We start from the raw sequence: 15,186 nt of genomic DNA, 5'->3' as shown, positions 1-15,186 counted from the left end.
GTTAATACCAATGGCAATACTAATGGCAATACCAATGGCAATACCAACGGCAAAACCAGTGGCAATACCAATAGCAACACCAATGGGATTTTGTGTGGAATTTTTTATCTTTGGCAAAAATGCCTTCATTTCCATTGCGTCTGAAACAATGGAAATTTAATGGCATTTTTTAATGGCAATAAAGGGCACATTTTTTTTCATAAAGGTGAAGCTGATCCTCGTCTAGCGAAACCTAAGAACATAAAAATGGCGACTCCTCGGCACCCTGGATCACCGAATCGTATGGCGTCGTTGCTCTCTGTGGCTGGGGTGTCGGTGGCTTTTCCTCCTGGGTCGTCCTCGCCATCCTCTGGCCTGCGACGGTCGGCATTGCGTCTCCGGCCTCTGCAGTGGCTAGCTTGGTATTGTGTAGCCTAGACGTCGGTTCCAAGGTTAAATTAAAATGAGGAGAGATGTAAAATGACTGTAAAGGTTTGGGTACGTTCCTTTTAAAAACGCTTTTCAAGCCCCTCCTAGGAGAAGAAATAAAGTTACACATATACATACATTGGGTTGGAATAGGAAGTATAAGTCAAAATAAGTCGTTTTATTTTCGACCCAACTGGCCAATTGAAAATAAATTGCACAACGTTTCGACCGAATTCCGGTCCTTATCAAGTGCTTTAGGTTACACCGATCCGCATAACAAATTTACATGCATCGTTGACGTGGTGTCCTGACAACGTATAGGACAACGTATAATAGGAAGTATAAGTGCAAAATTGCAAATTATTTTTTGAGGTAATACATATGTGATTGGCGCAATTTAAAAATTCCATACATTTTTTTGAAAAATTACTTAGATTAAGTTAGGTAATGCAATTTTGTGATATAATAATTTTGTTCAAAAGAAATAAATCTACTATTACTTAGGATGCATTTTTTTATTTACAACATACATTGCGCGTGTACTTGGCACCTTTTTTAACCTTTTTTGAAAAAGGTAATTTTGTACTAATAAATTTTATTATTACTTTTTTTTAACCGAAATATAAACATGCAGATTATTGCTAACATGCCTTGATTAACAAGGCAAGTTGGCGTGATGTCGAGGTAATGGCCTTTAACAAATTTTATCGTTTAAATCCATTTTGCTTCCTCGTAAAGAAAACTTTGTTTTTATGAAAAAAAATTTTTTCAGTTTTCTCTGCCAATGTGTTCAGAATGTTATGAAACGCCGACAAATCACATTTTTATAAAATGTCCGCGCGCGCGCGTATGTGTGCGGATTTAATGTCTGTGGTTGCTCTAACTTTCGCAAACTTTGAGATAACGGGCTTAATTTTTTTTTTATGTCGAGTATTATCGAAGAAAGGTTGGTATTGAATTTGGCGATAATCTGTGAAGAGGTTCTTTTTTTATAAAATTGTGAATTTTTTGAGAAATGCCCGTGGTTGCTCCAACTTCCGCCAATTTTGAGATATTGAGCTATTTATAATTTTATTACATTCTTCAGTCTTTTCTACCTTTATTTTATATATAATTCTCTAAGATTTGGGTGATTAGATCTAACTTTATACGCGATCAATATTTTGAATTTTTTTGAGAAATGACATGAAAATCTAGCATTATTTAAACAAAAAATACATTAAAAAACGATATCTTAATCTGATCTAGAATAATGTAATATTTTACCTAGAAGAGGATGAAGCCCGTAAAAATGTGAAAATTATATAAAAATAAAAAAGTGTGCAAATATTGGAATTTGCACATTGCTTTTTATTGCGCTCATAAAGCTTTTTTATGAGAAAGCCAAACTAAGGTAAACTGCCCAGTTTCTGACACTGCCGTAGTTTCTGACACCAACAGTTAAAGAATGCTTTTTACTGTTGATTATTGCAGACACATTTTTTTTTTAATTTTTTGTATTTAAATTTACCGGTGAAAAGGGTAACTCGCGTTTCTACAGTAGCTTCCAAACGGCATTCCTGGTTGAAACATACTTAGCGATAACAGATGTAAAATTATCAATTTTTAGCGTCACGTAAGTATTAAATGACATAAAAGTTACGTAAACATGTTCAGCAACCACTTATCGATCAGATAGTGTATAATAGTTTATTTTTGTTAGTGTTTTTTTTAATTTTCAGAAACAATATGTACGTCACATAATTAAGGTTATGTCAGAAATCCCGGTAGTAGACAAGCATTATTATTTATTATTAATATAATTTAATTATTATAGATCTGAATGATTTAACTGAAAATATGGGTGAATTTTACTCACAATCAGAAAGCTTTAATGCACGTCTTAAAACAGTTTATTTTGGGTTTGACAATATCTCGCGATCGTAAACAATAAAAAACCGAGGCCGCTACTCTAAAGATGTCAGAAACTGGGCCGTTTACCTTAATAAATACTAATAATAATGCATCAAATAAAATACGACCTTCCTCATAGAGGAGCTTTGTGAGCGCAATAAAAAGCAATGTGCAAATTTCTAATTGCACACCTTTTTAGTAAATTATTTTTACTGTTTGCTGCTTCGCTTTAGGAAAAAAGTGTAAAAACATTTCTGATAGCCATAATATAATTATATTTTTTAAATTAATATTTAATATTACTTTCTAAAGGATGATGTTAAAAAAATTCGATTTTTGGCCCTCCTGCAGAACTTTAGTTCACCGTAAAAAATTGTTGTTGAACAAGAAAAAACAGTCTTACACCTCAGAAATGCGAGGAACATTGATGTTACATCAAGTTTCCTTGTAAAAGCCAAATATTCGGATATCACGTTAATTCATGAATCGGATGCATTGATAGGGACATGACACCAGTTCGAATTTCCTGGCGTTCTAACCAGGAAACTACACGATGATGCTTAGGAAAGTGTCGAAGTGCACATCTGCCCAAACAATTAATAACTTGATGTTTGCGGTGTAGAAGGTTTTATATAGTCTTATATTTATGTAGAATTTATTATTATACAATGCGCTGAGGAGGACCCCAAAAAAGAGTCGAAACGTTTGTAATTTTGACCACATGTATTTTATAATAAATTTGAGCGGTAAAACGGCACTCTTAGCTCTTATTGCCCGTATTAAGTTTTAATTTTTTGAAAGTTATAGTTAATAAAAATTAAAAAAAATCATGTTTATTCGATGAATTTTTGTAAATAACTAGCTACTAATTGTTACATTAAAGCAAACGCTACAAATGTAGTTTACACAAAGATCATCGAAAGGTGGTTTCTGCTTTCAAGTTTCTGCTGTTTTCATTGTTTTGAGCTTATTTTCTTTTGAACGTTTTATGAGAATTAAATAAAATTGGTATAATTTAGAGTTTGTTATTTAATTATCCATTAGATTTTTTTCATTATTTTCTGCAAATAAATGAAGAGTTTTGAAGTTATATTTAAAAGTAATAAAAAAACATGATTTTTTTAAAGTTTTGTACCTATAACTTATAACAAAGCGTTTTCGGAAATATGTTTATAACTTTTTGTTCCAAATTTAATTTCCTATTAAAACCTTGAAGTTATATTTACCTGACTTAAAACACCCCGTATACAGAATGTTTCCTAACATATGGGACTCACTTCAGTAATGGATAAGAGACACAAAAACAATGAAAAGTTTATATAAACATATGTCCTATTATTTGAACTTGTTTTGTAACCATTTTTTGCTCCAATTTATAGCTACATACCTTTATAAGAGATGCTCAAAAATCGAAATGGCCATATTTGATTTATATTTGTAAACAGTGCTCAATATCTCCTGAATATTTCCTGACTTTGTTGATTTCACACATTTTATTGATTGAGTTTAGTCACTTCAGTTCATTCTATTGCTAGAAGCACTTAATAATTCACTAATTTACTGTACGTTAGAATAGTTAAGTGAGAAAGAATGAATAAGTATTCAGATCAAGGAATGGCTGCTCGTTCCCCAGACTTAGATCCATTAGACTTTTATTTGTGAGGCTATACTTGAAAATAATTGTTTTCAACACCCATAGCCAGTGTTGAAATACTTCGTGAACATATGCAACAAGGCTGCCAACAAATCCGACAAATACCTGGAATTTTTAAAAGATTAAAAAGTTTGATACGATGACTGTAAACTTACATACAAACTAAGGAGGTTATTTCAAGCACTTCCCAAGCATAAAAGGTAAACAACTGAAAATTACTGAACCACAAAGCTATAATTCGGAAACAAAGTCAAATAGAACATATGTTACATGAACTTTTTTCATTTTTTTTGTGTCCCCTATTCACCGCTGATAAAGTGGGTCTCACATGTCATAAAACACCCTATATATTCTTGAGTTTTTGTTCAGATTCCATCAAAACTGATGATACTTTGATACTTTGAATGCAATTTTTGCTATTCTCCCATTAGTTTAGCTTGAAATTAACGTTTGATAATGATTCAGTACATCAAGGGTATGAAAAAACATAAAATAGATTCCCCAATGATCAGGACCTAAATCGGCTCTGTACCCATATCGTCCTTTAATTTCTAAAGTTAATAAATACTTGTAAAAAATTAGAAGTCATATTACATAGAGATTATATTACATGTTGTTTGAATTTATTTGGTTTTTATTACTATTTTAAATATTAAATTAATGCATAGTATAATATATCAACATAGTATAAAAAATTATTTTTTAGATATTATATTAGGGCTGGTGATTTGCTTCGAAGGTTTCGATATTCGAAGCTTCGAAATTAATTTCGAACTTCAAAGCTTTGAAGTTTCGAAAAATATATTTGTGCGAATGGCAAATTCATTTAGAGGACGCTAAAAATATTTTAAATAAAAAAAATTAATTAATATATATTCTTAAAAAATATTTAATTATTCCTAAATTACAATTTTGAAGTATTATAACTAAAGGTCGAAAAAAGAAACGGATACCCAGGTACTTGGGTACCCGCCCGTTCGCCCGTTACTCGTGTATACGGATCTGGACTAGTTCCACGAGTACCTGGGTAATTCGGGTACCCGTATCGAAGTGGGTATAACAGCGCATGCTATAAATATCTGTATATTCCACGAAGACGCGTATATGCAGAGTAATAAAACATAAATTTTCACACACTTCAAAAATGTCTAAAATATGTGAAAAAATGCTTTTATTAACCTTCCGTTTTTTCAGTACTTTCTCAGTACATACGTGGGTCTGTCATGTTCAACGCTATTTCCCCTATCTTAAAGTATTTTAAAAAATGTAAAAAAAATTACAAAACATCTGTCTACATTGTAGTTGATGATTTTATAGTCTTTTAATATAAACATCGTTTATTTAATATTTTATTTTTAATAAATTATGAATAATATTAGCAAAATTATTACTTACAAAAAAAGATTACGTCTAGTGCTTACGTGGGTCTGAGACGTTCATGCGAGATTTGATTTGCTCGGTATTCGGCGATATATTGATCTTTCGGACGCCGGGCCAAAATAATATCTGCTCGTAACTGTAAAACTGGCAAGCCTGCCTGTCTGGCTCCCGTGCTTAAAAAAGTAGGTGGAAGAAGGGACTGAAAAGGGACTCAGAGCTGTTTCAAAGATTAATATATTGCCAAATACCGAGCAAGTCAAATCTCGCACGGACGTCTTAGACCCACGTATGCACTAGACGTAATCCTTTTTTGTAAGTAATAATTTTGTTAAATTTATTCAAAGTTTATTTACCGTATACCCGCATCATACGGGTACCCGAATTAGGGCCGGTCTACAATGGGTGTTGTAAGTCGTAAGTTGTAATTGACCAATCACAGTCCATTAATCTCCTTGCGGTCGAAGAATAATGAACTATGATTGGCCAATTCTTATGACTTATGACTTACAACATCCATCGATATTCGAAGCTTCGAAGGTTCAAAGTTATCAAAAATAACAGCTCTATATTATATATTAATGAATTTCATATTAATTGCACTACACTTTATATTAATTAATTTTACTTTCGTTTTCTTCTAGCTGCTTGCAACATGGTGGTAATACAGGTTCTGCTTTCATCAATTGAGTACGAGAGCAATCACATTTTGGAAACCTTTCCAAAAAATGCAGTGATAAAATATGATTACTCTCTCATTCTTGCATGGATCGTATTTCTGTGCAATTTCATAGCTGGTCTTGCTTTTATACTTTTCTCAAAGAAGAGGAAGAGGGATAAAGCACCTACTGAAGAAATAGCTATGGCTGATGAACCTACAATAATTGGACGTTGAATTATTGTTTTTGTTATTGTTGTTATTGTTATTTGTTATTGGTATTTGTTATTAATGTTCTTGTTATTTGTTGAAACTGTAAGATTTAAGTGTGAATTATAGATTATGCTAGACTAAAGTGTTTAATTATCTAATTTTTCTATTTTCTTAAAGATCTATAATAAAACAATTGTGCATAAAATTACATTAAAAAACAAATGTTTAACCTCTTGAGTGGCATTGACGCATATATGCGCAGAAAAAAGACGTGCCAAAAATGGCATTGATGCATATATACGCACATCGTTTTATTTTTCTCCAGTTAGCAGGATTTTCACGAAACTTGCTACTTAGAGATTTTTTGGGTTGCGAAATGCGAATTTGGGATCACAATTACAAAATTCAAAATGGCTGATCTAATATGGCGACCCAAAATTTTGAAAAATTATAAATTAGCGGATTTCTTTGAAACTCGGTACTAGGGGGTTTTTTAGGTTGCTGAATACAAATTTGCTGTACAAAATTTCAAAATGGCGGATTTAGTTTGGCGCCCCTAAATTTGGAATAATGCAATAAAATTCTGCGTTTTAAAGAATGACAATCAAGTCCGAGAGGTCTTGAAATCTGGCGTACACTCAAAATACCTCGAAAAAACCGAAGTAACAAGTGGTAGACGTAATCTTTGTATGTATTTCGAAAAATCTCGAAAAAACCTAAGCAGTAGTATTTTTACCTCGAAAAAACCGAAGTAACAAGTGGTAGACGTAATCTTTGTATCTCGAAAAATCTCGAAAAAACTAAACAGTAGTATTTTTATTTCCAAATATGTTGTTACCTTGAAAAAAAAAACAGTGGTAGACGTGGTAGTATTATACCTCAAAAAAATCTAAGTAACAAGTAGTAGACGTAATCTTTGTATCTTGAAAAATCTCGAAAAAACCTAAACAGTAGTATTTTTATTTCCAAAAAATTATTACTCAAGTGATACACATCACAAAATTACGTTACCTTATGAAAAATGAGTCGCGCTTCAAGTGATCTATTATTTTATTACAATTACAAAAAAGAAATGATATCTCTTTTTAAATTACAGCGCCAATTACAGAGAACATACACTGAGAAAAAAAATGTGTCAATCCCAAGAAATATTTAGTCCGATACGTTTAGCTAAACATTTTAGTTAGTTAACTAAACATTAGTTGAATTAATTAATTCTTGATTAAAAAAACGAAATAAATTGTTGAAACAATTAATATTTACTTAACTAACTAAAATGTTTAGTTGAACGTATCGAACTAAATATTTCTTGGAATTAACAATTTTTTTTCTCAGTGTATTTTTCGAGATACAAAGATTACCTCTACCACTTGTTACTTAGGTTTTTTTGAGGTACAATATTACCACTGCTTTTCTTCGATTAGAATAAAAGATTGAATCATGAAGAATTACACAGAGGTAACAGTACAAAATACAAATATTTTATTAAAATATTTAAATCCAACAAGGAAATACAAGGTATTTAAATACAAAGTTTATATATGTATTTTAAAAGATTTAATCGCATCGCAAAGAATTACAGAGGTAACAGTACAAAAAAAAATATTTTATTAAATAACATAAATTTTTCTTGTTAAAAAACTTGGCGCTGCTAGCTAGACCTCAAAATTAGGTCAGCCAGGTGTGTATGTGCGAGCGAGTGTGTGTGTGCGCGCGCGCGCGTGCGTGCGTGCGTGCGTGCGTGCGTGCGTGCGTGCGAGCGTGCGTGCGTGCGCGCGTGCGTGCGTGCGTGCTCGCGTGCGTGCGTGCGTGCGTGCTTGCTGGCGTGCGCGCGTGCGTGCGTGCGTGCGTGCGTGCGTGCGTGCGCGCGTGCGTGCGTGCGTGCGTGCGTGCGTGCGTGCGTGCGTGCGTGCGTGCGTGCGTGCGTGCGTGCGTGCGTGCGTGCGTGCGTGCGTGCGTGCGTGCGTGCGTGCGTGCGTGCGTGCGTGCGTGCGTGCGTGCGTGCGTGCGTGCGTGCGTGCGCGTGTGTGTGTGTGTGTGTGTGACGGTGAATGACGGCTTATAATTAAGTGTAGGATAAGTTAGGATAAGTTTATATTTTTAAAGCGATTAGAATTAAAAGTATAGAATAAGTATAGAATAAGTATAGAATGAGTAATATTTACATTTGTAAAAGGTCTCTTTCTCTTTCGAATAATGCGGCTTATGATTAAGTATAGGATAAAAGGTCTCTCTCTCTTTCTCTCTCTAGCAGCGCCAAGTTTTTTGACAAGAAAAATTTATGTTATTTAATAAAATATTTTTATTTTTTGTACTGTTACCTCTGTAATTCTTTGCGATGCGATTAAATCTTTTAAAATACATATATAAACTTTGTATTTAAATACCTTGTATTTCCTTGTTGGATTTAAATATTTTAATAAAATATTTGTATTTTGTACTGTTACCTCTGTGTAATTTTTCATGATTCAATCTTTTATTCTAATCGAAGAAAAGCAGTGGTAATATTGTACCTCAAAAAAACCTAAGTAACAAGTGGTAGAGGTAATCTTTGTATCTCGAAAAATACACTGAGAAAAAAAATTGTTAATTCCAAGAAATATTTAGTTCGATACGTTCAACTAAACATTTTAGTTAGTTAAGTAAATATTAATTGTTTCAACAATTTATTTCGTTTTTTTAATCAAGAATTAATTAATTCAACTAATGTTTAGTTAACTAACTAAAATGTTTAGCTAAACGTATCGGACTAAATATTTCTTGGGATTGACACATTTTTTTTCTCAGTGTATGTTCTCTGTAATTGGCGCTGTAATTTAAAAAGAGATATCATTTCTTTTTTGTAATTGTAATAAAATAATAGATCACTTGAAGCGCGACTCATTTTTCATAAGGTAACGTAATTTTGTGATGTGTATCACTTGAGTAATAATTTTTTGGAAATAAAAATACTACTGTTTAGGTTTTTTCGAGATTTTTCAAGATACAAAGATTACGTCTACCACTTGTTACTTAGATTTTTTTGAGGTATAATACTACCACGTCTACCGAGAGATAACGTGTAACTTGGACGTGGTGGACGGCCCAAGGAGAGAGGAGCGGAGAAAGTGGTGCGAGAGGAGAGAGAAGGGAGAGAGAGAGGCCGGAAGAGGCGGATTGGATGGAGAGGGCATAGAGGAAGATGAGGAAATGAAGGAGACGGGAAAATCGAAGCAGGAGGAGATACGGAGGATGAAAAGGGCTGAGTGATATGGTGGTTAGGAGAGAGGCTGATGGAGCGAGAGGGGGGAGACGAGCGGGGGCAGCAGCACTGACTCGAGATCACGCGGCGCTCGCGCAGGCGCACCGGTGGTGATGAGCGCGGAGCGGAATGGTGTGCAGACGGAAGAGAGGTTGGCAAGGGGAACGGTGAGGATAGAGGACGCGGTAGGAGGAGGAAAGTAGATACGGCGGCGCGGGACATCAACGGGCGAGAGGTTGTGTGGGGAAAGCGGAGAGGCTAGAGGGCGTAGCAAGAGGAGGAAAGTTGAGACAGTGGCACTGGATAGTAGCTGAAAAGGGTTGGTACGACTGAGAGGAGAGGCAGGGAACCGAGAAAAGTTGGACGCACTGGCAGAGGTTTGAAAGGAGGCAGAAGTGTAAAGGAGGAAAGTATACAGAAGGTGAACGGAAAAGGTTTAAGAGAAATGCGAAGGAGAAAAACCGTGGAGGAGCGGACTGAGAACTGTAAGCAGAGGAGGAACAAGAGGGGCGAGGGAGAGAAGGGCGAGAGAAGGAACGGAGGTAGCAGCCCAGGTTACACGACGAGGGAGCTGAGCGAGTTGGTAGCAGGGAGTATCGATCGGGCGATCGATTGACCTGTCGAGACAGAGGGTTTGGCGATGGTGGCGCGGCAGGTGCGGAACAGAGCAGGGAGTCGTCTCGACAGATCGATGGATCAAACGATTGAAGGGGCCGGACAGATAGATAGGTGATGGAAGGAGAAGGAGAGAAGGCGACGTAGAAGTGGAACGAGGAAGGGGAGGAAGTGACGAGCGTGCGTGAGCTGGACTTTGGTTGGCAAAAAGAAGGAAGGGGAGTAGGAAGGGTGAAGATGGACGAGGATAAAGCGGTGGAGGCGAGGGTATGGAAACGGACGAGGACGAGGGCCATAGGAAGAAAGAAGAGGGAGGTAGGATGGAAAGGAGAAAGAAGGGGAGGAATTAAGAAGGAGGAACGTTATTATAAGGGTTGAGAAGGAGAAATGAGGAGATAAGGAGTCAAATTGGGAGAAGACGAGAACAGGTCGGTGGAGGCGTGGAACAGAGAGAGAAGGGAGAGGGAGGGGAGATTAGAAAGAAGGATGGAGGAAAACAGAAACGCGGAGCGAGCGGAGGAGGACGAACTAACGAGAGGGATAGAGGAGAAACTCCTGATGATTTTAGACAAGGAGAAAGAGGACAAGAGGAAGGGGCTGTAGGACGAAGGGGGCGAGGCGAGACAGGAAGGATCGAGGCAGAGCGACGAAGACTTCGAGGAAGCAGAGAAGACAAGAGGGGGTGAGGGGAGAAACGGAGAGGGAGGGTAAAAGAAAAATGTAAGGTCGCAAATGGCCAGGATGAAGGGGTTGTTTTTCTGTTTGTAGAGGTTTGGGTACGTTCCTCAGAAAAAAAAACGCCTTGTAAACCCTACGGGGATAAACAATAAACCAATACAATACAATACAATACTACCACGTCTACCACTGTTTTTTTTTTCAAGGTAACAACATATTTGGAAATAAAAATACTACTGTTTAGTTTTTTCGAGATTTTTCGAGATACAAAGATTACGTCTACCACTTGTTACTTCGGTTTTTTCGAGGTAAAGATACTACTGCTTAGGTTTTTTCGAGATTTTTCGAAATACATACAAAGATTACGTCTACCACTTGTTACTTCGGTTTTTTCGAGGTAAAGATACTACTGCTTAGGTTTTTTCAAGATTTTTCGAAATACAAAGATTACGTCTACCACTTGTTACTTAGATTTTTTTGAGGTATAATAGTACCACTGTTTTTTTTCGAGGTAACAACATATACACTATTATGCGTGTACTTGGCGCCTTTTTTTACCTTTTTTTTTTGAAAAAGGTAATTTTGTACGGATATCACGCCTTTTTGTAGTGTTACGCATCTTAATCTTAACAGAAAAAAATTACATCTTATAAAGAAATGTGTCTGAAGTTGTAAATATATATATATACATATTGCCGGACATTGCTTTTATGTAAAATATGCATGTATATTACGTTGCTTGTATAAAGTATTTCTTATCAACTTTTTCCAAAAATAATATATAAAGACCTTTAGCACCTGTAGGCCATCGTTTATTTTCTATAATTTTTCCATCATCAAATTCAATCCAAAATGTCTTTTCTCTACACATACTTGTATAATGACCATCTTCAATAGATGTACCCTGATGAAATATAGTATTCATTACTTTATACTGCTGTTTCGCTATCGATATCTTAGTTGTTGATATGCCAGTTAAATTAAATGTCTGTGGTATTTTCACTAATTTATTATCCTGTGACAAGAACAAAATTAAATGAATGATAACTATTTCTTTTGTCAACGTTAATTCATTTCTAAATACTAGATTTCCTGCACAAAATTGGCATGTTTTTCCATATAACGGACCCCAATTTAAAAATGTATCCTTTAATAAATTATTAAGACCGTGACTCTTTTACGCGACGCGACGGGTTGCGAGTACCCGAGATGTTGAGATCTCGATAACGATGAGTGAACGGATCAAGTTCTAAGTAGGCTTGATCGATAGCTTGAGGTCCAATTAGGGGGGGGGGGTTTCTCTCATAATATTCCGCTGCGTGCCCTACGAGCGGAGATATTGCGACGCAAAGTCCAAATGTGAAAATTTATTTTTAAGATACAAATACGTATATACTTCTAACGCCGACGTCTTATATGATGACGTCATAATCAGAAACGTCACTTTCACTTTTTCGACACTGGTGGCAAGCGGTTCTGATTATACAATATAATTATATACGATACGGTTATACATATTGACCTAAAAAATAAAATAATGTATTAATATGATATTATGGCTACGGTCAACGCGACACTACAAATGCTTCGAAGCATTCCTCTTCTCTTTTCATTCAATGAAAAAAGAAGGAGAAGAAGAACGCTCCAGAGCATTTGTATCACGTTGACCGTAGCCTATACATCAAGATATATATAATATCAACAACCTGTTCACCGTTCTCTGGATAGAATTGTAACACTGCTCTTGCGCTTCTTGACAGACATGCATACAACGTTGATAAGAAACGATAAAACGTCTTGTAGGATTGTGCAAAGTTTTGCTTGCATAGCACAACCACAAGCGCAGAAATACTGACAGCCCCATCAAACGTACCAGCTTTAAATGGCAATCCTTGACCTAAAAAATAAAATAATGTATTAATATGATATTATGGCTACGGTCAACGTGACACTACAAATGCATCGAAGCATTCCTCTTCTCTTTTCTTTCAATGAAGAAAGAAGGAGAAGAAGAACGCTCCGGAGCATTTGTATCACGTTGACCGTAGCCTATATATCAAGATATATATAATATCAACAACCTGTTCTCACCGTTCTCTGGATAGAATTGTGACACTGCTCTTGCGCTTCTTGACAGACATGCATACAACGTTGATAAGAAACGATATAAACGTCTTGTAGGATTGTGCAATGTTTTGCTTGCATAGCACAACCACAAGCGCAGAAATACTGACAACCCCATCAAACGTACCAGCTTTAAATAGCAATCCTTGACCTAAAAAATAAAATAATGTATTAATATGATATTATGGCTACGGTCAACGTGACACTACAAATGCTTCGAAGCATTCCTCTTCTCTTTTCTTTCAATGAAGAAAGAAGGAGAAGAAGAACGCTCCAGAGCATTTGTATCACGTTGACCGTAGCCTATATATCAAGATATATATAATATCAACAACCTGTTCTCACCGTTCTCTGGATAGAATTGTAACACTGCTCTTGCGCTTCTTGACAGACATGCATACAACGTTGATAAGAAACGATATAAACGTCTTGTAGGATTGTGCAAAGTTTTGCTTGCATAGCACAACCACAAGCGCAAAAATACTGACAGCCCCATCAAACGTACCAGCTTTAAATGGCAATCCTTGACCTAAAAAATAAAATAATGTATTAATATGATATTATGGCTATACGGTCAACGTGACACTACAAATGCTTCGAAGCATTCCTCTTCTCTTTTCTTTCAATGAAGAAAGAAGGAGAAGAAGAACGCTCCAGAGCATTTGTATCACGTTGACCGTAGCCTATATATCAAGATATATATAATATCAACAACCTGTTCTCACCGTTCTCTGGATAGAATTGTAACACTGCTCTTGCGCTTCTTGACAGACATGCATACAACGTTGATAAGAAACGATATAAACGTCTTGTAGGATTGTGCAAAGTTTTGCTTGCATAGCACAACCACAAGCGCAGAAATACTGACAGCCCCATCAAACGTACCAGCTTTAAATGGCAATCCTTGACCTAAAAAATAAAATAATGTATTAATATGATATTATGGCTACGGTCAACGTGACACTACAAATGCTTCGAAGCATTCCTCTTCTCTTTTCTTTCAATGAAGAAAGAAGGAGAAGAAGAACGCTCCAAAGCATTTGTATCACGTTGACCGTAGCCTATATATCATTCATCGCACAAAATTTTTTAATTGCAAATCGGAAACGTACCTCGAGTTGAGCTCTTCTGCGATCAACGAAGTCGGGATCGAACGTGTCAGTCGTCACTTTCTGCCAAGCGTAGAGATCCTTCTTTTCCGGCAGCGATAGTAGATGGGTGCGTTCAGCCGATACTCAGCTAGCCTAGCAATCGTGAGCAGTCGCTCGTTTCCTCTCCTTTTAATCCATTGGGTCAAAGTAGAGGAAACGAGCGAAAACGAGCGACTACTCACGATTGCTAGGCTAGCGAAGTATCGACTGAACGCACCCAATGTAGGGATACGAAATCTTTAGATAAGCACGAAGCAATTCAATTCAGTATATCGCCGGCACGATTACGGTGTTACTGCCGTTTCGCGTACGCGCGTATGCGCGCGTTGTCGCACCTTACCTCGCGACGCGTAATAAAGAGTCACACGATCGGTCTCGCTCCGCGCGTACTACCGTGTCTTTCGATCGATCGAGATAGGTTAACTGATCAGATGATGAACTGACTGACAGGATAGCGCTCTAAACGAACGCACTGTCTGCACTGCACTGCACTGCGACACTAACGCCGCTAGCCGCCAGTGTCGAAAAAGTGAAAGTGACGTTCTCTGTTTGTTACATGTATGTTATAAAGAAAAGCGGTTGACGGAGACGACGTATCTTAAAAATAAATTTTCGCATTTGGACTTTGCGTCGCAATATCTCCGCTCGTAGGGCACGTAGCGGAATATTATAGAAACCCCCCCTCTAATTGGACCCCAAGCTATCGATCAAGCCTACTTAGAACTTGATCCGTTCACTCGTTATCGAGATCTCAACATCTCGGGTACTCGCAACCCGTCGCGTCGCGTAAAAGAGTCACGGTCGGTCTCGCTCCGCGTGTACTTGGCGCGAGACACTACCGTGTCTCTTGATTCGAGTGATCAACCTTTCGGTCAAGTCAGTCTGTCAAATCTGTCGATCAAGTCAGTTCAAAAAAGATCAGTTAGTTTAAAAAAAGTTGAATCAACCGTTTTAAATTGTCAAACTTTGACCCCAGATTCGATTTATTTAGTGCCCTAAAAATCCCATAATAGATATCAAATTTCATGAAAATCTGACAGAATTTTCATGTCGCCATTTTTGGTCTGTTTGGTGCTTATTTTCTTGCCACTCAAAGAGTTAATTAAACACTCCTAAACTAATTAATGCATTAAAAGATTTTGCGAAGTTTTACGTTTTATCTACAAAAAGTTGT

At 36.5% G+C, this 15,186-nt stretch overlaps 2 protein-coding genes across 9 annotated transcripts in view; one reads left to right on the top strand and one right to left on the bottom strand.

Annotated features, from left to right (window-relative positions):
* Positions 1 to 15,186, top strand: part of LOC143905464 (uncharacterized) — a 249,609-nt gene that overhangs the window by 122,172 nt on the left and 112,251 nt on the right. The window lies entirely within an intron of this gene.
* Positions 9,312 to 14,373, bottom strand: LOC143905469 (uncharacterized). 5 transcript variants are annotated; one of them, XM_077420904.1, is made up of 5 exons: positions 13,587 to 14,373; positions 13,207 to 13,390; positions 12,829 to 13,012; positions 12,444 to 12,634; positions 9,312 to 12,259 (listed from the first exon to the last, which is right to left on the bottom strand). In XM_077420904.1, the coding sequence occupies exons 2-5, from the start codon at positions 13,318 to 13,320 to the stop codon at positions 12,218 to 12,220; spliced, it is 531 nt and encodes a 176-aa protein (XP_077277030.1). In that variant the 5' UTR covers positions 13,321 to 13,390; positions 13,587 to 14,373; the 3' UTR covers positions 9,312 to 12,217. The 5 variants fall into 5 exon arrangements, with proteins under 5 accessions (XP_077277030.1, XP_077277029.1, XP_077277031.1 ...); XM_077420903.1 differs by having other exon boundaries at positions 9,312 to 12,634; positions 13,207 to 13,384; positions 13,577 to 14,373; XM_077420905.1 differs by having other exon boundaries at positions 9,312 to 12,634.

Source organism: Temnothorax americanus, unplaced genomic scaffold (genome assembly GCF_048541705.1).
Source record: "Temnothorax americanus isolate GAGA-0224 unplaced genomic scaffold, ASM4854170v1 Scaffold61, whole genome shotgun sequence".
Classification (NCBI taxonomy): domain Eukaryota; kingdom Metazoa; phylum Arthropoda; class Insecta; order Hymenoptera; family Formicidae; genus Temnothorax; species Temnothorax americanus.
The sequence above is the reverse complement of the archived record's forward strand: the minus strand, read 5'-3'. Positions and strand labels throughout refer to the sequence as shown.